The sequence below is a fragment of the Neopsephotus bourkii genome, unplaced genomic scaffold (assembly GCF_033783945.1).
Source record: "Neopsephotus bourkii isolate Nb327-2 ecotype Australia unplaced genomic scaffold, CSIRO-AGI_Nbou_v1 NB_1292, whole genome shotgun sequence".
Lineage (NCBI taxonomy): Eukaryota > Metazoa > Chordata > Aves > Psittaciformes > Psittacidae > Neopsephotus > Neopsephotus bourkii.
In genome coordinates, this window is record NW_026901776.1 from 3,339,719 (window position 1) to 3,362,850 (window position 23,132).

Here is a 23,132-nt window from a genome sequence, read left to right on the forward strand (position 1 = left end):
CATGTTAAGAGCTAACACTCAATTTCTGGGCTCATTACTTGTTTGTCAGGAGAAAAAAAGTAAATAGTAACTTGACTGTAAATTATGTAAAAAAAAAAAGTAAAGGAATTTGACTGGCTGTAAGAGTTCAAGGGGGAGGGAATTGGACAGCTGAAAATAACTAAAGCTCTACCACTCCATAGCTGGATTTTTTGCTATCTCAATTATAATGATTTATACAACTGAAAACGTTTCTGTAGGGTAATTTTTTTTCTAGGTTGGAAGTTCTTGTTCATTGAGTAGGAATTTGAAATACAGTTGAGGTCAAGAAGGCATATATTCAAGAAATTGAGATTGACTAAGGAAGCAAACCTTAAGTGCTACTTCTAAGAACTGTCAAAAAGTGCTTTTCTTGTTCTTTTTTGTTCTAATTGGATGTCTTTGGCCTCTTTGTACTATACGAATACTGATTCATAACTTGATATCCCTCGTAATATGCTGTTATTGCTACTATAAAACCAGACATCCTCGCCTAGATCAAGTTCCCTGGTTGAGCCTTGCAGCAGTAGTGCATACTAGAATATCATAAGGCTGGTCTGAGTCTCCTGTCACAGAGCATATCTAAACAGAGAATTGGCTCTGTCATTCTTCACCAGATGAATTGTGGATCCAAGGGAATACGCAGTTGCACTTATTCCTAACTGCGTTAGTTGATGCACAGCTTTTGGCAGAAAACTTGAAAATAATCTAAAGCATAAAAAAACAATATGAAACTTAGAGGTAACTGGTATAATTGTCCTTTCCCCTCACTGTGTACAAAAGCCTGAAAGATAAGATAAAGTTGCTTTGTTACTGGAGAACGTGCTCTCATGTTGCTGATGGGGTGCCTGGTACAGCAGAATTGAACCCTGATGATGCCTGTCTCTGAAAGTGAGAAAGTTCATGTCTGTTTAACCACCAGTTGCATGAGATGCCATGATATAATCTCACTTGACAGGTTATTAGTGATCCTTGTTCGTAACCTAGGGCCAGTAGAATTATGTGATGTAATAGTGGTTCATACTATGTTTGCCACCTTAAGGTGCCAGCTTGAGTCACCTCTTTAATACGCTTGGTACACCTGTCATGCAGTTGCTTCTTATATGAACTCATGTGGGAGTTTAAGGAGTGGAAAATGGCTTGGACCAGGCTGTAAGAAGTTCTCTTCTTATCATCTTCTGTCTACCTCATTTTCTGTTAATGAAGGATGCCTGAGAAAGATTGTGATAAGGAGAGTTGTTCTGCTTCTGAATTGCTGGATTTCAAGAATGCTGTGAACAAGTTTCAGAAACTAGTTGAAAAACTAGTAACCCAGAAGACAAAGGACAAATTAGGCTTGCATATTAAAGATGATGGTAAGAGATATTTTCTTCCGATAGAAAAGTGTTATTTTCATATGGAGAGAAGGTATGAGGCAACACTATAAGAAAGACCTCTAATGTTCTAACTGTGACTTACTGATTTTTGCAAGAAACAGGCATATCGCACTATGAGTATGCTTTTCTCCTTCTGTTAGGATTCAGGTCAAATTATAATGCTATGGATATTGTTCACAAAATACAGTTGTTGGTGCTGCCACGTATACAAGTTAGCATGATGCAATGTTTCTACTGATCTGTAAAAACAAACCCAGTGAATTATGTAAATGCAGTTGCTTAATTATAACTAATGAAGGCAAAGGTTTGCTTTACTCAATGCAAGTGCCTATTGTTGCATGAAAGGATAAACTTTATGCCAGACACCATTTAGGTTCAGAACAACATACCAGAATCATGGTGTGAAAGTAAGGGGAGAAAGCAGAGGTAAGAATTTGTCCCCTGTTCTTTTATCTGTTTCCTGTCATGCATTGCAAATCAGGTAGTTTTTGAAAGACTGAACATAAAGACTGAACTTTCTTGTTGTTTTGCAAAATACCTCACTGAATGCAGTATGACGAGCTAGAACTGACATGCTGTTGATATTGAAAGAGAAATAAACCAGTAGGTAGGGAGGATAAGGAAGCTGTAGCTTGACAGGTTCTAACTCTCTGGATATTGTTCTTCCCATGCAGATGAGATAGATTATGAAAAGTTCTATGCAGCCACACAGGCACTTTTTGGTGCAGAAGTGAAGGATTATAATGTTAAGACCTTTTTCTGGAAGCTCAGCAGCAACCCTGGTGTAAGGATAGAATGGTGTGAGGTAAGGATTTCTAAAACTTTATTAAATATAAACAACCAATTAGAATCTTAAAAGGTAACAGTACTTAACTGTTAATTATGTGTTGTTCATGAGTCTGTTGTTCAAGTGTTCTATGGCATAATGGGGTACTCTCATGTTGTTATTTATTCCAGTCACCATTTCCCCCCAAAAAACCCAATATTATTTGGAAAACAGATATGCCTTTGAAACTCAAAAATTAGATTAAGTGTATTGTTTTGGTTGATCTAAACAAAAACTACATTGAAGAAGTAGCTTGGAGTAGCTTATTTGTCGCTGTTATCCTATTCAAGAAATTATGTTTAATTTTAACAAGTGTCAGTGAAAGATAAGGTATGGAAGACCTTTGCTGAGCCCTGCCTTTCCCCCTTTTTACATGGGTAAACAGGTGAGTAATTTGAAATTACAGCATTGTCTCTACAAGTTTTTGCTAAGCCACTCACTGTACTGGATTTTCTGCTGAAGATCTCTGTCTAATTTCAGACTTCTAAATAGATCATGCAAACCAGCTTAACGCATGGCAGAATCCGTGCTGCTAATTGTAGTAGGTTCTTAAGAGCAAGATTTGCCCATACTGTGCTTGTTACAAAAGCAGTCCAGTAATTTCAGCAAGCAGGACTTTTAATCCAAATCTTTTATAATCATAATTATTCCATTCTTTCAAACCCTGAGAGGTATCTATCCTTATTAAAGGCAAGTCATTGGAGATCTGATAAGAAAGGTTAATTAGAATGAATTAAAGGAAGCATGCTTAAGTTAAATTTTTATTTGTAGGTGAACTACTTTTCTTTTCTGCTCCTATCTGTTTGGTAGCTGAACTTGCAAATCAAATACTTTATTAAACATTAATTAATGCTCCACTGGTTTACATGAGTTGAAGAAGTTGGTCTCTGGTCTCTCTGAACCAAGATCCTTGAGCCTATTATGTAGGTGGACATGAATAAATGTTAAAGGATGATCTAACTAAATAGAAATATTTTTCCTGTTTATTTTGTAAAAGAGCCCTGAGCTGTCTACCAGAACTGCTTGTACTCACTCAGTTTGATATACTGGGTTCCTGACAAGAAAGCAGGATCTGAAACATGGAGCCTGCGTATGTCCAGGTCTTCTCCTGAACTACTTCAGTGATATGCTTTGGCCGCAGGCTTATTGACAAAATATGAAATCTGTTATGACTACAGCATGAAACTTACGCTCTCAGGATAAGTCCTATCTATAGCTAAACTTTCTTTCCTCTCTTTTCTCTCTCTGCTTCCTCTCCTTCCTCTTCCCCTTTTCACAGGGATAAATCTGGGCTTTGCTTTAAATGTGAAGTATCAGAGTTATGGCAGCATTTTAGCAGAGAGTTTTTTTAACCAGAGAATTCAGTAGGTATTATTTGAGCATGTAGATGGGTGAGATCCATTTAATCAAATTTTCTGTCTCTAATGGTGGTAAATAGCAAATTTGTGTAAAAAATGTGTAAGAACGAGGTAACTATGAGATAGTAGTCCTGGCTCACCCCTCCTTGCTTCTGGCTGCACGTAGCTTAAGGATTTTCTGTGCCAAAGTTGCAACTGCACTCTGTGTTTAGTAACCCTTGATGGATTTTTAATCTATCCATTTGTACATTACTCTCAACTCACCTAAAAAGGATACTTTCATAGCATCCACAGTTTTAAACATTTTGTGAAAAAGTCTTGTTTCTTTTAAACATGTTGCTCCTTTTTTTGCACATTGTGAGAAATTAAACACTTGTTCTAGAAAAGTATCTTCTATCAAGTTATTTCCCATGGATAGTGTTTCAAGCAACTGCTCTATAAAAATGACTGATTTTTATGTTGTTAGAGCCAATTTGTAACAAGAGCATCTATATCATGTGTTACTAAAAGATTCTGTCTTTATTTTTCACCTAAAAACAGAATTGTGTATATGGGATATAACTCCCAGTATACAGTACCTTCCTATGATAGCATAGGTGGCATTTACATACATGGCAAGTCCTTGCTGGAATTTAATCCATAAGGCAAGGTATTAACAAGTGGCACGAACCATAAATGCATCAGCAGATTTCCATTTATGTTATGCTGGAACATCACATTATTATTTGAACCTTAAAGATGCCCAACATCTGTTCTTTACATATTGTCAGCAATTCCTATAATTGCTTAATAACATCCTAAAACTAGTGTGTTCAATCTTTTCAATTTAATATGGTTTTGTATGGGGATATTTCTGATTAATACCTCCCTTATCATTGCTTTTAATTATAATAGCACACTACTCACAAACTTTGCTCATGTCAGGCATTAAAGATTTTCTTCAATGAAGGCCTGGGGAAAATCTTTGAAAGTTAGCTGTAGAAGATATTAAACATCACATAACTGCCTTCTAAAGAATTTACCAATAAGCACTCTTTAACAGATAGAATTTAAGGCCAAATCCAGTTCCTCTGTTATGAAATTCACTTTGTGAGAGCTAAATTTGAATTCTTTTATCTTTGCACGTCTCCAACTCATATGTTACCCCTTCTTCCTTCCTCTTTCAACATGACAGGTAACTTAAAGGTGAAGTCCTGGATCTGCTCAGGATTTCTTTGAAACTGTGTAAAAATAGGGGAGAGGGAAGACATCTCTGGATTTGCTGGTACATGATGTACATACTAAGTTCCTGAAATGACCACCTGCCAACAGACATGCTGAAGAACTGCACAAGTGCAGCAGTAGTCAAATTCATGTACTATTCAAAATTATCTACCTCATTTCAAACTTCTTACTACTCTTTGTCTGGGATTAGAGAGAGGTGACATGGTCTGTTGTGTAGATGTGGCAAGCTAGACACGTATCCTATATATCATAAGATCTGCTCATGGGTATGAAGCAAAGACTGGTAGAGAATAGTACTTCTGTATTTATGGTGACTGCCAGACTGATGGTCCTTTGTTTAGGGAAGCAGAAGAGTAGCAAATAATGTTCCTGCTCATTAGTTTATAAGAGATCTCAAGGAAGCTCAGTTTGTTTACTGGAATGAGCATCTTTGACTCCAAAACCTTACTTGAGGTTTCCAATGCAATCAGACTTGTTACCTGGGTTACATAATTACACAAGCAAGCACAGTATGCTGTCTAAGGAAAGTGAAGCCCCTTTAGTTTCCTTATGAAATGTGTGTGCGATTTGCTTGGGATAAAATTCCCCAGAAACTGTTTTTGTGATCATTCCTCAGATTTTACCAACTGTGAGCTGACTGACGACAGCCTTTTGAAATACCCTTTTCTCTTTCCTGAGGAAAGAGGAGTGTGGCATTCAATGAATCTTCAGCATCTCACAGGATGCATTTAGTTAGATGGATATCAGTGAGCTTATAATAAGTGCTGTAAGGAGTGAAATAAAAATATTTGTTATTTCTCTGTTCAAAAGAATCCTGATTAAAGTATTCATGTTGGAGTTTTTTATTTATTTTCTCCTATAGGGAGAAATATTTAGTATCATGTAAATGGAAATTCATTCATGATGGAGGTGATAATTCAGTTATGAAATAGACAAAGATCAGACTATTTAATCAGCTTCAATCTGACATGGATTTCTTTACTTTGAAACAGCATTATCCATAAGTTTGAAATAAAATACTGCATGGAAAAGCTGCAGTAAGTCTTTTGGGTTTTTTGTTTTCTTTCCATTTAGAGGGAAATATGACTGTGATAAGTATTACAAGCTATCTAAACATTGTGGAACATAAAGCTAAGCTCCTTTCAGGTCAAAATGTTAAGATTTGTTTTATGGGTAGTGTGGGTATAGAGAGTCAGGGTATTGAGAAAGAGTTGAAAACTGAAGTAAGAAAACCGCTGACTCCTGGAATTTTCTAGATTTAGCTTACACTGAAACAGAATAATCATTGCATTGATCAACTGATTGTTGTCTAAGCCTAATTTGCATCACCCATAACTTCAATGTCAGCTTTTGATCTACTGCAATTGTGGTAATATCCTATCTGTAATGATTGCATCAAAACCAGGTTATTTACAGGCTTATTTGAATGAGTTCAAATAAAATAAAGTAGGGTTGGTTTGTATTCTATATATTATGTGGTGGTGGTCTTTTTAAATTTTGTTTCTTGAGAAACTGTACGTTTTCAAAATGGTTCAGGTAATCCTGGGTGGTACTGGAGTCAGGAATGAAGCCATGTATCATTGGAAAGCTACTTTTCTGTAACATCCTAAATAGCCATCATGGTTTCAGCTGTTTGTGCTCCAGTTTTCTAATGTGATTTTTTTTTTCTAAAAAAGGACTGTATTTCATCCCTGTTCTGCTGAGTTCCCCTGCTGCTTTTAGCACTGCTGAGCATGCCCTTGGTCTCAAAAGTTAAAGAAGAGGGATCCACGTCACTGTGCTCCTTTGATATTTCTCTTACCATCTCTGTCTCTCTTTCCTCCCACCCCTCTTTCCCAGAACTCTATCCCTGACCCTTTGTTCCTCTCATACAGCTCTCACAGATCTTATTTTCTTTCAAATTTACCTCTTCATATCTGGCCTCTTTTTAGCTTGACAGAATCTTCCAAATATATTTCCATGACCTAAAGGATCACAGTCTTGTGTAAGTGTTCTTATTTCTTCCTGACATTTCTCTTTTTCAAGTACCTCCATGTTCAAGGGTTTCCTAATTTCCCAGCAGTCTCCACAACAGTATACCCATACTCAAAGGCCACTATTTTATTCAAAAAAAAAAACCAAACCAAAACAATAAACAACCCAACATTAAAGGAATTTAAAACCTTCTCTTTAATTTAACCTTTGTTAAATTAGGATCTATCCTTAGTCATATACTGGACAGTCTAGCAGCTATCATTTATCAATGACTTGGGAAATCGGCTTCTGCATCTCTTTCCTAAATGTAGTTGGCACTTTGAAATCTCTGTTTTTCTAATGCCAAACATCTGAGAGACATAAAATGCTTTTTGCTTCATTTTTATGCTCTTTGTCAACCTCTGGTAGACATTATGGTGTGGAGCTTGTTGGTATCCCCTGTCTCCATGCTGGAGTCAGAAGAAGACATTTATACACACCTGAAAGGGATTTCCAAGATGCCTTTCCTTTGGCAGTGTTCTGCCTGCTGAGCAGAAGTATATAAGAAGCATGACAGGGCACACCTAAGTGTCTCACTGATCTCACTGAGAACTTCCATCTTTGTTGGCTTTAGGGCAGCTACTGGCCTAGCCCAACCACTGCATCTGGCATCTTGTCAGGATTTGGGAGTGACCTGATGCTCGGTCAGTCTGTCATTAAAAAAAAAAGTCACAAGGTTGTGGCGTTTCACGACACGGACTCAAGTTGATGAGGAGATTCAAATCCAACTTTATTACAACCAAGCCCATTTTTATCCTCTTGTTCGGTACTTTCCCAACCTGCACAAGCATGCCACGTTCAATCTCCAGGCAAAATAGTCCAATCACAGTGCTGCAGACCGTCTCACAACCAGCACATCTTCAACTGAGACTCATACCACAACTACATCCTGGCCCATCCCCCCCCAGGTTTGTTTTTCAACCTTATCTGTCCTTCAGTGCCCCAGCTCATTGCCCCAGGGCTTGTCAAGCACCGAGGCCTTAGAGCTCATTCCCAAACTGTTCTTCTGAAAATCTTATTGCCTTCACTCCCCACACAAGGTGATATTACAGGAAACTAGAAAGAGTGATGTAAGGGGCTGTAATAGACAGATAATGTATTGACTGATGATGTATGGCAGAAAATAGTGTGCGTGGTAAGGAGGGAGCTGGGAAGTGAAAGATGAAGAGTAATGTTGTGTAAGAATATTTTTCTTTTTCAAAAGATGTACACCTGAATCTTTCAAAGAAGAAAAATGTGAGTTCTCTTGTATAACATGAAAAATACTGAGCTAGAAAACAGTGCAAAGTTTTGTCTAGCATCCAAAGGGGCATTGTTTTTAGAACTCATGAAAGTCTATATATATAATGCCCATTATAAATACTGAGAAATGAGGTTAAAAAATCTGTAGTGCAGTGTGGCTGAACTTGTTTCCTGAGAAAATGTACATGGGTATAGAGCTTGAGGTTTGAAGAACTGAAATGCTGAAGTATTATCACACCCTGGAACAGAAATGAGCTACTTACCTGGATATTCTGTGTAGGGGATCTCTGTCATGATCAGTAAAAATGCAACATTGCCTGGCTTAGGGTTAGCTGAAAAATAATTTAAAAAAATGGGCAAAAGGGGATTACTTTTTCTGTATGGAAAAGACATTCTGTGTAGGCTAAACCACTATTTTGCTTTGAATATCTGTTTATAGAGACGTCTATTTTGTTTGCCTTTTACTGATTTTTCTTCCAGCTGAGGTCTGGCTGAGGAAGTACAAGTAGCTTAACCGGAAAAGGGAAACTGGAGATGATAATTTACAAACAGTCGTTAGGAGGCAAAGCTGTGCAAACAGCTTCATCAGTTAGATGGCTTTTATTTCTGGAAGCCCTGTGTGTGCTGGCTTCTTTCCAAACATTCAAGAAACATTGTGATCTTAGTAGCAGATCTCAGAAATCTAAAATTATATTGACAGCTAAGGTTAAGGTAAATAACAGTAGGAAAATTACTGAAAGAATATTAAATGAGGAAAATGTCAGATAAATATTTGACTTTACACATGTAAACAAATATTCCAGAAGTAGTTTTATCATAAATTGCCTGGTTTGTCCTGTTTAGATTTTTGGCTGTTTCTTAGGAGAAAGTGATGGCATGTCTTCACAGCTGAAAGAAGAAAACATGCTTTTTCTTCTATCCAAAAACCAGCAGATTATTCATACAGGTAATATACTTCATTTTGTATCAAAACCTAATATTTTTTAATGCTGTGTTGCACATTTTAGTGGAAGTACAGAGATAAGATTGTATTTCTGTCTTTGCTTATTATTCATGATTCTTTTTCTTCTTATGTAGTCCAGAATATGGTTTTTTTTACTAAACTTACTGCATCTGAACATTCCACTGCTGCCTTGACCAATTGTGCATTTTCCCAGATTTTTCTGAAATTATTAATGGTCTGACTCTGAGCATTTATTTATGCAGTTAGTTATTTCTTTCTCTGCATTTCTGTAATTTTCAAATAATATAAAAACACCTAGCACATCCATAATGCATTAATGATATTTGAAGGTGAAACATGATTATTTAAATCAAGTATAGGATAATGTATAATGTAATGCACTACTGTCATGGAGTTGGTACCAATATGCGTTTCAAGAAGAGAAAATGTCCTTGATATTATGGTTTAATTTGTTTAGATTTTCTGTGTCTGGAAGATGAAGAGTAATATTTTGTCATTGACAGTTGTGAAGAGAGATGATGCGATTAAGGGTATAGTGAAAGTGCCCCATCTGGATTTCATAGTAACATCCTCTCAGAAAGGAGTGCTGACTGTTTTTAACAAGCAGGTAATTCTGACTCAAGCAAACTTTTAATTTTTCCATTAGGCAGCATAGATGGGAACTGGGTGATCTGTGATCCAGGATGCAAACTTACCCATTAAAAAAAAATTTAAAAAGCTAGGTATCTTTTTTAATTAAAGTTAACTTTTTCTATCTTTTTTAAATACAGTATCACAGTATGTTAGAGATTGGAAGGGACCTCAAAAGATCATCTAGTCCAATCCCCCTGCCGGAGCAGGAACACCTAGATAAGGTTACACAGGAACGTGTCCAGGCGGGTTTTGAATGTCTCCAGAGAAGGAGATTCCACAACCTCCCTGGGCAGCCTGTTCCAGTGTTCCGTCACCCTCACTGAGAAGAAGTTTCTTCTCAGGTTTAAGTGGAACCTCTTGTGCTCCAATTTGTACCCATTACCCCTTGTCCTTTCATTGTTTGCCACTGAGAAGAGCCTGGCTCCATCCTCGTGACACTCCCCCTTTATATATTTATATACACTAATAAGGTCACCCCTCAATCTCCTCTTCTCCAAACTATAGAGACCCAGCTCCCTCAGTCTTTCCTCATAAGGGAGATGCTCCACTCCCTTAATCATCTTAGTTGCCCTGCGCTGGACTCTCTCCAGCAGGTCCCTGTCCTTTTTAAACTGAGGGGCCCAGAACTGGACACAATATTCCAGATGAGGTCTCACCAGGGCAGAGTAGAGGGGAAGGAGGACCTCTCTCGACCTACTAACCACCCCCCTTCTAATACACCCCAGGATGCCATTGGCCTTCTTGGCCACAAGGGCACAGTGTCGGCTCATGGTCACCCTGTCGTCCACCAGGACCCCCAGGTCCCTCTCCCCTACACTGCTCTCTAACAGGTCGTTCCCCAATCTATACTGGAACCTGGGGTTGTTCCTGCCCAGATGCAGGACTCTACACTTTCCCTTGTTATATTTCATCAAGTTATTCCCCGCCCAACTCTCCAGCCTGTCCAGGTCTCTCTGGATGGCAGCACAGCCTTCTGGCGTGTCGGCCACCCCTCCCAGCTTAGTCAAGGTAGACAACATCCACCGCTCTACCATCATCCATCCACCGTAGGAAATATACACTGTGATTTTCAATTATAAACCTACTGAACAGTCCATAAAAGTTGATAGAAAGTAGATGGCTAATAAAAAAACATTATTATCAGAAGATAGTTTAATAGAAATATTATTTATTATTAGAAATATTATGTATTTCTTTTTAGAAAAAGTTTTCCTTAATACAAAACATGCTACTGGAATTAACTTTTGCATATCTAATGGAAACCAGGGAATTAACTATTTTCTACAGCTAGACAAAATATCTAGAATGGGCAGAAATCATTATCAGTTGTTTGCAAAGAACAGTTACTCAATATAGCAACATCTAGAAACCTGAAAGTCTTGAATTTTCTGACAGTCTACATGATACTGCTTTGCAGTTACTCCCTTATCAACAGACTCTAAAAGAGCACCATTTTAAGTAGAAGTTCAGGTTCAAGATGCTGTTAAAGTAAATTTTGGAAATGATTATCCCAGATTATCCTGTTACTATTTAGTGGTACACATTTCTAGATACTGTGAGGTACATCACACATCTATACTCATTGACACTTGACATTTGAACAATTTTCATACAACCATTTTGATAAAAATTGCTTCAAACAATACATAAAGCTGTAACACGGCACTAATCCTTTCTAGGAGCTTTAGCTAATTATTGCATAGTGCTTATGAAAGGAACACGTAAGGCAAGAAAGTACTCTTGTGGATGATTAGGCAACAAAGCAGTAGTGCAGTTTTGGTAAATACTAAAATAATTCATTTGAAAGCCTAGTTCGCTGTCCTCTGGCGTATTATCCCTCTATCTGCAAAAAATAATTGCACTAAGTATTGTGTTAAAAATAGCTCTCTTCCCCACCCCCTGCTTCTCCATGCTGCTTTCAACCTGAATTGCTGCCTCCTCATAGACTGGACTGATGTCACTCTGACATCAGTGACTGCAGTGTAAATGACCTTACACCCAGCAGCTTAACACAGCAAATTAGACCTCAAATCTCACGTATAAAACTGTATGTTCTGAAAATGACCAAGGCATTACAACAGCAGTCATTTTCTCATGATGCAGTCTCTGATCTCTGTTGATCTGAGCAAATGACTTTTGACTTCATTAGAATTGCTCTGCTATATCTTCATGCAAGCAAGAGAAAACTTTAGTTCTTTAGCACTGCAATCATTTTGAGTCCTCTTGTTAGAATATGACTCCACATCACAAAAGCAAATATAGAGTTAGCAACTTTTGCATGATTCTTCTATTCTCAAACACCAAGGATTTGGAAAGAGTTGGCATTAAATTTTCAGCGAGTTGTTTTCTCTAGTTTGGCTTTGCAGCATATTGGTAAGAAAATATGAAGATGCTGCTTCATAGGACTTGTGTTCTGGGTGAAGGGGCCAAAATATGAGTACGTGAGCAGTGCATTGACAAATAGAGAGGCTTGGTTTTTGTATAATAGTTGCATTTTGAAGGTTATTAAACATAAGGTGTTCTTGAATGCAGATACACCTTACAGAAGTCAGCATGTTCTATGTACATGAATGAATAATATTTGGTCAGGCAATCCTGTCTCTATTGGATGATGGTGACAGGTATGCTTACCACCCTGGGATTTTAAACACTTCAGAGCCATACACTACACTGTTCACTAACAGTTAACTTTGCTGAAAAATGCTGTGCCACGGGTATTTGTATTTGCAGCCTGAAGTGCTACTTGTACCTAGTATTTTGCAGGCACTAGTTGGTGTGTAATCTCAGTCAGCAGTAGCCTGCGTTTCTATATGTCACATTCTACTTCTTCCAGGATTTGAAGCTGTTCTAGCTGTGAAGGACCATTAGAAGCACAAATCTATCAGAAGAACAGCTGATCTGTACTCCACAATAAAAAAAAAATGGTATTATTTCACTTATTTTGCTCACTTCAATTTAAAAGAAAAATAACAAACCCAAACCAAACAAAAAAATCCAACCAAACAAAGCAAAAAAAAAATCCCCAAACCAAAACAAACCTCACACCACGAAAAACCCTCCACAAACCAACAAAAAAACCACTGTGAGAGAAAGAGAGGCGTTTTTAGTTCCTCAGTATATAGGGGGCACACAAGTAAGTAGGTTAAAGATCTTTCTCAGAAAACCTTAACTGCAGATTCCTTCTGTTGAGTACTGTTGTTCTGTTCTACCTGTGATAGAGGTGAGCTGACTGTCTTCAGACTTTTAATTTAATTGCAAACTTGTTGTTGTGGCAGCATATTTTTGTTTGTTTTTTTCAGATGAAGGTTCTGGCAAACACCTCTATCGAAGTAAGTTCACTTTCCTCCTCCTGTGAAATTAATTAAAAATCAGCAGGTACTAAAATGAAATAATTAGAAACTTCGCATTATTCTAATGCTACTGCCAACCTTGAGACTTCTGCATAATTTGTTATAGGGTGCTATAGGTTGGTGTAATTTAAGTAGTAGTAGTTTCACTGGAATTATTAGAGACAAATTTAGAGACAATCAGAGACAAATTAGAGACAATTAGAGACAAATTAGAGACAATCCTAAAAATGATTCAGTTATATACGTGTAAACACTTTTATTGCTGCCTGTTACAGGAAACTTCAATTTCTTTATGCTGGATCTTTCCCTGACAGGCAACTTCTAATAATTTGGTGCAATAAACACATTTTTTACTACTTTTGCTGTTATATTGTCAAATATATAAATATAATATATATAATATGTATAATATATACATGTTATATATATATTTATATGTCTATGAATAATGCAAAAGGAAAGGATAAATTGGGGGTATGTTTTAGTAATTCTTCTGGCATATAAAAATTGCATGTTATGTGTTGAAACCTGATTTTTTCAGCTACCTTTTTATACTCCCAGTTAGCAATTAGAATATTTATCTTCTACAGAGAGGAGAATCTTAGAAAAGAAAATCTGTCTAGGCCAACATTTTCCCCCTCTTGGAGTATTCATTTCTTCTCTAGCTTTCTTCTTTCACTCAAAGTTCACATTCAGATGCTGTATGGAAAATATGAATGTGTACATCATATGGTTTTATTTGTATATGTATTAGACATAAGTTGATGTATGTAGCCTTTGTATAGATACTCTAAAAAAACCTTCATATGAACAGGCATTCTTGTTTACTCTTCAATCCCATAGTGGGTTTAATACTTCTTAGGTTGTCATTTCTGTCAGGTTTTCTTTCCTTTTTAGTGAAATATCTTGATAATCATGTCTCTAAGCTAGTGGACGCTACAGTACAATGGCTAGGATGCTTCACTGGAAAAGAAAGATCAAGCTCAATTTTACTTGACTGGTTTTCAATGTTTATTTAACTGCAAGCTGGCCTTTCCCTTGATGAATTACATAGACTTGTTCCTATTTGGAGTAAAATCAGACAGAACGGAAGGTGCAAGTTATTCCAACATCTGTTACCCTTTCACTGTTAATTATTTAGGAGAGTAACAGTCCTCAAACCAATGAAACGAGAGTTTTCCCTGAGAACATGCTAAGCATCGATGTACCTTTCCCTAGCAATGTGTGAGTGCCTACCAGCTAAGAGTTGACAAGTTCTGGTTTGACAGCGTGATTTTGTAGTCACAGATGCTGTGACAAGACAGGGAAGCTGAAGCCCATGGCCTTACCCTAATTGGTGACTCAGCATCATTAGCTACATGGAGAGAATAGTAAGGGAGAAACTGTTATCTAGAATTGTATAATAAAACTGGAGCTAAAATTATTCTGTAGATTGGTGGGAGGCAGAGACTCTGCCTCCCTGAAAAGTGTAAGTATATATTAAGGCCCTGAAAAGTGTAAGTATATAGAATAACTTAGTTTCAAATGTAATTAAGACACTACCTAAATTTTGTAAAATTTAGATGCTTAGTTGTGGAAAGTTAAATGTTTCTCATTTTTCGTGGATGTGAGAGGTTGAATCTCATTTATCTCTGTGTATGAAAATCTAAAATTAATTAATTGACTCAAGTGGCCATATCAGATTTTGAAAGGGGCAAAGGGTCCCTATCATACATTTCTACCATCAGTGAAAAATGATCCAGCTTTCTATATTCAGTTATTCTGTCCTGTGGAAAGAGCTCTGATCTCAGCTGAAGGAAAAACTCAGAAGTCTCAGTGTTATGTGTGAGCACCTAGTAAATACCCGGTGCATTTTTACCTCCAGGTAGGCATGGGATAAGAAGAAAAAGACAGGATTTCACAGGATGTTGAAGAGGTTACTTACAGCTCCTCTAGAAGAAAGCTTCAGTAGAGTAGAATTTGAGAGTAGGCCTTGAGGCAGAGGTTAGAGGAAAATGTTTGCGCTTTGAAACATTTAAAGAAACATGTCTGAAAAACGGTAGCTCAATCCTGGACATGTGAACATCGTTGTTTCAATATTTTGCTTAATTCCTCTGTTAGAATTAGTAAATTGTGTCCCAAGAGCATGTCCCCTGCCTGCCTGAATGATAACAGCTATTTTCACTCTGTCCTATGTCCTCAAAGTAGAATCTGACCTTCAGTGTGGGAAAACAGAATACTAGCCTTGAGCTAATATGCCTAAAATACATTTAAGTATGAAGATATTTCCCTTGAGTTGCCAAGCTAATGTCTAGCCTTTCCCACTCATTCTCCCTTAACTATTGTCAGACATCGGACTTTCTTCTAACTTCCAAGATTATATTCACAGGTTAACTGAGCTGTTTCTCCCAGCTAGGTGAGGAATACTTTGTGCTCAGCTGGGGTAAGTCCCCTCTCAAGGCATATATTGACTGACTTGGAAAGATTCAGTTACCAGGACTGCATATAATTTTTCAACAGAGAGGGGACTTTTGATTTGTACATAAGGACTAGTCATGCCTTCTCAGGTCACTGTCCTGTAATGTGACTTGTTCTGTTTAATAATTTCAAAGTAATATCATAGATACTTGGTTGTATCTCTAGGAAAGTATGTGAAATATATTTTTAGTATCAATATTTTAAGTTCTTTCATCAGGGCTTGTTTTATTGCCTAAAATTCAACTACAACACAGAAAGCAAAGGGACATCTGTCCCTTAGACTTTGTAAAAACTCAAATGGAAAGATTCTCCTTCCTGCTTGGTTTTGATTTTCCTTTTGCCTCTCTAGTATCTCAGTACATGTGATAGCCAGGAAAACCTTTGCAAGAGGCAGCTCTTTGACTGCATCATCACAAGCCAGCACTACAAAATAGTGGCTTAATTAGAAGTGTAAAATCAGCTTTTCCACATCAGTAAGTCATTGTTCTCTGGCCACTATTTTAAGGACAGCCAAAAGCCACAGTTGACAAAGTCTTCCATGAGAATTACCAAGCAATCCATAAGGTATCTGCAGGTCTGACATTTTCTACATGTTATTGTTGAAAATAGCAGAGTTGAAATCCTTGTAAGTGTATTACCACTTGTCCACAGGCCATTAGGAAGGAAAGAAGCTTTCTCCTGTCAACCAATTTTGCATTCAATAATGGAAATAAAAGTAGAAGTGTCATCAGCTGCCTTCAGCTCACTATGGGTTTAGTGTTGTGATTTTTGCTTCTGAACTCATTTTGTGGATATAAAGTGTATCTTTAGCAACATAGGTCCCTGTTCTAACTCTTTGTCAAGTATTTTCACTGGACCTAATTTTTAGATATTACAAGGGGTTATGGCTTACTTGAAGAACTGCAATAACAGTGTTGTTTAAATGCGTATCAAATGTTTCTTTGTCACTTTAATCTTGAAAAGAAAGATGTTTCAAGTCAGTATTATTTTATAAATGTTTTGAATTATTTTAAAGTAATAGTTAATTGTGCCATTGCACACATAGCAAATGGACTATATTCCATTTCAGTCTCACTGTCATTTAGGAAGGTCCATTACATTTTTGGAGAAAAAAAAACCACAAAAGAGTTATCTATTAATATTAAAAAAAAATCCAAACCAAACCCAAAACTCTGGCCAATGTGGTAGTGAATTTGAGTCTCTAAACTTAGAATTTGCAGGAGAAATCATTTTACATTAAGATCTGTATATAGAGGTATAGAGAAAATCCTTCTTTAGCTAGCTTTTTATTTTTATCAGGATACTGCTTGGATCACAGGGTGCGATTTCCTCCCTCAACTGAAATGTGTCGTGGCTGTAACTGAAAGGACAGTCATTATCTGGAACTATAAAAGTCAGGTATTATGTTGGGTCAGGCAAATGTTAAAGAGGAAGCCTGAAAAAGATTAGTCTATGTTTTGAACATAAATTCACTTTTTTTTGTTCTAACAGGATGAAGGCATTAACTTTTTTCTTTGTAGGAACTGCATGAAACAGTGGGATTTATACTTTGACCACATGGGATTATTACAGAGTCTTAAAAATTTGGAAGAAAGAGGAATATTCTGTACTATGTTGCAAACAAACACTCAAAGAAATTATTTTCTATGCATGACACCAAGCTGTGTGGTTCGGCTGATACGCTGGAGGGAAGGAATGCCATCCAGAGGGACCTTGACATGCTTGTGAGGTGGGCTGATGCCAGCCTCATGAAGTTTAACCATGACAAGTACAAGGTCCTACACCTGGGTTGGAGCAATCCCAGGCACAGCTACAGGTTGGGCCGAGAAGAGATTCAGAGCAGCCCTGTGGAGAAGGACTTGGGGGTGCTGGTTGATGAGAAAATGAACATGAGCTGGCTTCAGTGTGCACTCACAGCCCAGAAAGCCAACCGTATCCTGGACTGCATCAAAAGGAGTGTGACCAGCAGGTTGAAGGAGGTGATCCTGCCCCTCTACTCTGCTCTTGTGAGACCTCACTTGGAGTATTGTGTGCAGTTCTGGTGTCCTCAACATAAAAAGGACATGGAACTGTTGGAACAAGTCCAGAGGAGGGCCACGAGGATGATCAGGGGACTGGAACACCTCCCGTATGAAGACAGGCTGAGAAAGTTGGGGCTGTTCAGCCTGGAGAAGAGAGGGCTGTATGGAGACCTCATAGCAACCTTCCAGTATCTGAAGGGGGGGTATAGGGATGCTGGGGAGGGACACTTCATTAGGGACTGTAGTGATAGGACAAGGGGTAATGGGTTAAAACTTAAACAGGGGAAGTTTAGATTGGATATAAGGAATAAGTTCCTTGCTGTAAGGTGGCGAGGCACTGAAATATGTTGCCGAGGGAAGTTGTGAATGCCCAATCCCTGGCGGTGTTCAAGGCCAGGTTGGATAGAGCCCTGGATGACATGGTTTAGTGTGAGGTGTCCCTGCCCATGGCAGGGGGGTTGGAACTTGATGATCTTAAGGTCCTTTCCAACCCTAACTATTCTATGATTCTATAACTTATGCATATGTGGACACATGTATATCTAATGCATGTGCAACTGCATATGTATATCTCAGAATGTATTAGGAATCAAGGGCCAGGTTTACCAAGGAATTTAACATAGAGTCTTTTGATGTAACTTCCTGATTTAAAGAAAATATTTCCTCATATCCTGCATTTTGTTCAGGACTTTTGAAAAAGCAAAAGCATCTTGATATTGATAATGTATGTCCATACCACTAATGTTTTTTTGAGTGCCTTATTACGAAATAGAATTTTTATAAGGCTTTCTGACCCACACTTAGCATTTTCTTTCTGTTCGTTGGACTTTTCTAAGCAGTTCTGAGTTGTCTGAGAAGACAAGCAAAGTAAATATTTTTAGAATAAGCTCAAGTCTTAGGATTTTTTGTTATTGTTCACAATAATAAAAAGATGCTCACCATGCTCAGACAGGTGAATGGAAGCTTTTCTGTCAGTCAATTTGGAAGGCTCAAAAATCTATTCTCCACTCATTATTGTCCAGGTTTCCTCCAGTCATTACATCAGCAAGAGTTGAAAGTCTCCTGACTATGACTGAATAGGAGCAGTTCTCATTCAAGAAAGCAGAAATAACATATAGACAGTTCTGTATCTGTTATGTCTCCTTAATGTTTCTGCTACATGGACAACATTGAAGCAGTTAATATCTACGGCATGCGAACAGTTGTCAGTTTGGGTTAGCAAGGATGGTTTAATCAAATAACAGATGGAGTCAGGCAGTAGAACCAGTGAACAGCATAATGCAGATGACCCAAAATCCCATTTCCAGACCTTGTCAGTCTAGAAAAATGCCACAGTGGCTTGCAGCTGTATTCATTCCAACTATCTCAATTCCTGAAAATTGAAACACCTGCCCACATAAGTACACTTGGTTCTTCCAGGTTGTATTAATAATCAGGACTCAAATATAATTTCTTTTTCTGTGTTATTGCTGGATTTAGTAGTTTGAATAATTCTTTGCCTATTTCCTGTTTCCTTCTAGACAGCATCTTATTTTTGAACAGGAAACCATAGTCTTGGCAAATACACCATCCCACTTAGCATGGTGAGATCCTCCCTAAAATTTGTAATTATTTCCTCACTGAAACAGAAAAGGTAACCTATGAAATAGAGCCCCAATTAAATCTTTGAAATTTGCATTTAAGTTCACTTAGTGATGATCTTCTGTGGGTTTCTAATAGCAGGAAAAAGCTATCACAGGGGGAGCTTGAAAAAACAAAGTCAAGAATTGGATGGTGATGTGAGTAGATAAGCATGATGTTCAGTTAATTTAAGGGCTTGCATGCAATATCTAATCAATTACCTACCATATTTCACAGAATATTTGCTTTGTCATCAAATCAATGGAAAATTGCCTGCTCTGTGTTTGCACGGTGACTATGTCAAAGCAAGTGGCTAAGGATACTATCCTAATGGGAGATGATAAGGGTTATGTTTATTTGCTTACTGTGACCAGTGATCACTTGGCATTAAAAAAATGTAAAGCCAAAAGAGAATCACAGCTTCAGGTCTTGGACTCCAAAACTTTTCACATGTAAGTTGCTTATGATAAAATAGTATCAGTCTAGCAATTTTGGTTTTCTGTTTTGGTTTTCTCCTGCGTAAACGGAGGATTAGCTTTTCTGTATAAATTAACCCCACCTACAAAAAAGATAATTTTTCAAACTGCAGCAAGTATGATTTGCTTACTTGCACACTGTTGTGTATGATTTGCTTACTTGCACACTGTTGTGTGAAGGAACTGCCATCATTACCAGTAGGGGATCTTATAAGGGAACTTTCAGCTTCCATGGAAGAATTCACAATTGCTGTTACCCAGTTTGACATAAGCACAGCTTTATTGTGCCTTATTAGATGGAAGCATAATTGCAAATAGAGAAGTGCATATACAGTCCTAATTTTAGCTCTGCTTGCTTTTGGCTCTGTATCTGCCCTGTATATTAAATTTTAGCGTAGGTTATATATAATCTCAAAGTAAAATTCCCTTTCTCCCTATGGACATATTGCAGTTGATGCTAGTGTATTCCAATAACATCTCAATTTATATCCCTAGTGTTAAACGCAAGCTACATGACGACTGGGTTATGAAAGTTAAGTATATTTTTGACCTAAATTGTTTTGGGTCCTGCTCCTCAGACAGCATTTGTTCATTTGTTTTGGATGATGTAAAGCGACTAGAGGACAACTTGTAAGTATATGACATCTTCTGAAAAAAATAGACCTCTTGCTGTATAACTTTGCATGAGATCAGTGCCTTGCAAGGTGCCATCCTGTTGTATGGAAGTTATCTTTTCTATAAGTATTGTTAATACAAACAAAACTACAACTGCTTAAATGCATAACAATCTTGTTTGTTAGCTTTTGATGTAGGAGACAAGTATCCATATACGTTCATTACTCACAACCCTTAGAAATAAGTTGTGTTGGCAGTGTTTGCTCCAACTTCTCCTCAGCAGGCTAATTTTAGTTAGAATGATTGCTTTGTTACATGTATATCATATTACCCATTCATTAAAAATTTATATGAACACAAAGATATATTTAAATTTCATTTATGGTTTTAATTTCACAGTTTCATTTACATAAGCTTCAACCAACAAAACAATTTATTCTGAGGGCTGTGAAATTGATTTAGTATACAGGAAAGAGGTTGTGGCCTCCTTATTTGTGTTATATCCTTATTCATATGGCCATCAGTTCTACAGCTGATTCCAAGCCTTGCTAGTCTATGATTTTAAAATAGTTTATAGCCCAATTAGAAAATAGATAATACAAAGACAATTGGATGTAAAGAAGAACTTTAAATAACTTATAGATAGAACTGTTCATTCAGATATCTCAAAGCATTGTAAACATCAGATCAGTTTCACAATTCCTCTGTAAGGTACATGCAGAGAGAAATAGATTTTGAAGGCTAGTAAAAGCAATTATGATAATCCGGTTAATGTCTTGTATAATGTAGGCCATAAATATTCACATAATAATTCTTGCATCAATCTAATGATTTCAGTTTTTATGAGCATTGCATGTCTGTTGGGGTTAGGAAAGTGAAATATGAAATACAGCTTGTCCAAGGTCATATACTGTGTAAGGAGAAAAGCTGAGAAACCCCATTTGATTTTGTTAAGAGTTTTAGAATTAATTTGAAGAGAAAGAAAACAAAGACTGCAGAGCCAAAAGTATGGTCAAAAGAGTGTATGCTACCACCATACATTGTAATACAGAACATTAACTATGAATACCTTGGTAGGTCTTTTTCATTTAACATTGATGATAATTTTGTCTCCAACTGAATAAATACATTTCTCTAAGCAGTTTCATGCAACACCTCAATGAAATTATATTTAGACAACTGAAAAATTACACAGCTGTTAAAATGAAATTAATAGCTCTAAAAATAGGCATGGATGAAATTACTTTGAAATGCCAATTTCATACATAATTATACTTGAAATATATGACTTACTTGTGCCAACAAAATAAATTTCCCCAGTTAACATTGCAGCGAGCAATTGCTATTGTGCTTGAAGGGGATGCAATGATCTTATCTCCTATGTGACTGTCAAGTTTCTTTGTGGATAATGGCTGATAAGCAGTTATAATCTTTTCTTGTATCTAAAACAGGGGGTTGTTGGTGGGATCGTAAGGTGCTTCTGTTGGAAGGCCATGACTTGGGCAGGACTTCATGCTGCCAGAAGCCCTTATTCACACTGATGTTGGAAGAGTATCAAGACCATTCATTAAAGAGCCAATAGAGGGTCATATAAAAGTATTAAATTACAGAATTAAGGGAAAAAAGATAATAAATCCTGATGAAATCTGCCACACATTTATATCAATTAGTTGCTATTTTATATCATTAAGAGAATTGGGACTCCTCTGTTAGGGGTCTGCAAAGAAAGCTTTGCTTCTTCTATGTAATAAGTAATATGTAATAACAGCCTTTTATTTACACCTGCCTAGAAAGAACAAGCTCTTTCATTAATCTTCAAAGTTTCCAGAGTCTTTTGTTAAAATTACTGTTATCAGTAATTTTTTCAATATTTGTGGTTACAGTTTAGCCTGGAATAAATGAACTACCTACTTGTCTGGATTTCAAGGAAAAAATTTAAATGTGGACCCATTTAATTCTGTACAGCCTATTTACATTGACAGTCACTGTTTCCTGGGAGAGACTGGTGTTAGTCATGCTATTGCTCAAAGATCAATAAAATATTCACTTATTAGTAGGAATGTATGCAACATGGGGAGGCAAGCAGAAGTTGCTCAAAGGATGGGTTTGGAAGGGACACTGAGATAATCCCAGTCTGCGTTGGCTGTTTGAATTCCTGTGCTTTGTTGGTGAATACAACAGAATAATTCAGATGAGTTCCAGAAGCTTGTGGTCTCTTCATGTTGTTATACAACACAAAATAGATAAAGTAGAGGCTATGAATTATACAAGTATACATAAGCAGCAGAAAAGTAACTGCACTTCATGCAAAATAGAGGCTATGATACACCTCCATGTATAAAATGGGCAAAGGCAGTTGCTTTGATACTTTCCTCAGTAGTAAACTGCTTTAAGCATGGAGATGTGTGTGAGGGCTTACTTTGGCAACAGCTACCATTTTAGTATACTGTTTGGAGTATGACTGATAAAGGATAAAGATGTTCAAATCAGAGATTTATTATTTTAATGGAAAGTGCAGTATACTCCTATTTTATTAATGCTAGTATCACTGTAAGGCTATATAAGTCACTGTTATAAATCAATTTGCTTTTAACAAGAGACTGTATAGATTATGCAAACAGCTATTTATGTACTATAGAAAAATAAGGTGGAATGACTGTAGACTGTATTTTCCTAATGTTTCTTACCTGTAATAATTAATATTTTTTTCTTTTATTAATTATTACAGACCTGTAAAGGAATTTTCTGTCCCTAAAGGACATGCCTTCACATACTGTAGAAAAGCAAAACTCATTGTCACTGGTGGTAAGTATTGGATTTTTTTCCCCAAGAGATTGTACTGCTGTGATTTTTTTTCCCCAGTTAAATAAGATCAAGTAAAGCTGAGTTAGGATCTTAAAACTTTAAATAATTCTTAAGATAGTATCTTAAATCCTAGG

The 23,132-nt window shown here is 37.0% G+C and overlaps 1 protein-coding gene across 1 annotated transcript in view; it reads left to right on the forward strand.

The window, feature by feature from the left end:
• The first annotated feature begins 1,072 nt into the window (after positions 1–1,072).
• WDR64 (WD repeat domain 64) overlaps positions 1,073–23,132 on the forward strand; it is a 68,635-nt gene continuing 46,575 nt past the window's right edge. Inside the window, 9 exon segments of the mRNA XM_061365762.1 lie at positions 1,073–1,373; positions 2,069–2,199; positions 8,901–9,003; positions 9,525–9,628; positions 12,954–12,983; positions 16,761–16,859; positions 19,340–19,554; positions 20,074–20,208; positions 22,922–23,002. Coding sequence (XP_061221746.1) covers positions 1,226–1,373; positions 2,069–2,199; positions 8,901–9,003; positions 9,525–9,628; positions 12,954–12,983; positions 16,761–16,859; positions 19,340–19,554; positions 20,074–20,208; positions 22,922–23,002 — 1,046 coding nt within the window. The 5' untranslated portion in view covers positions 1,073–1,225.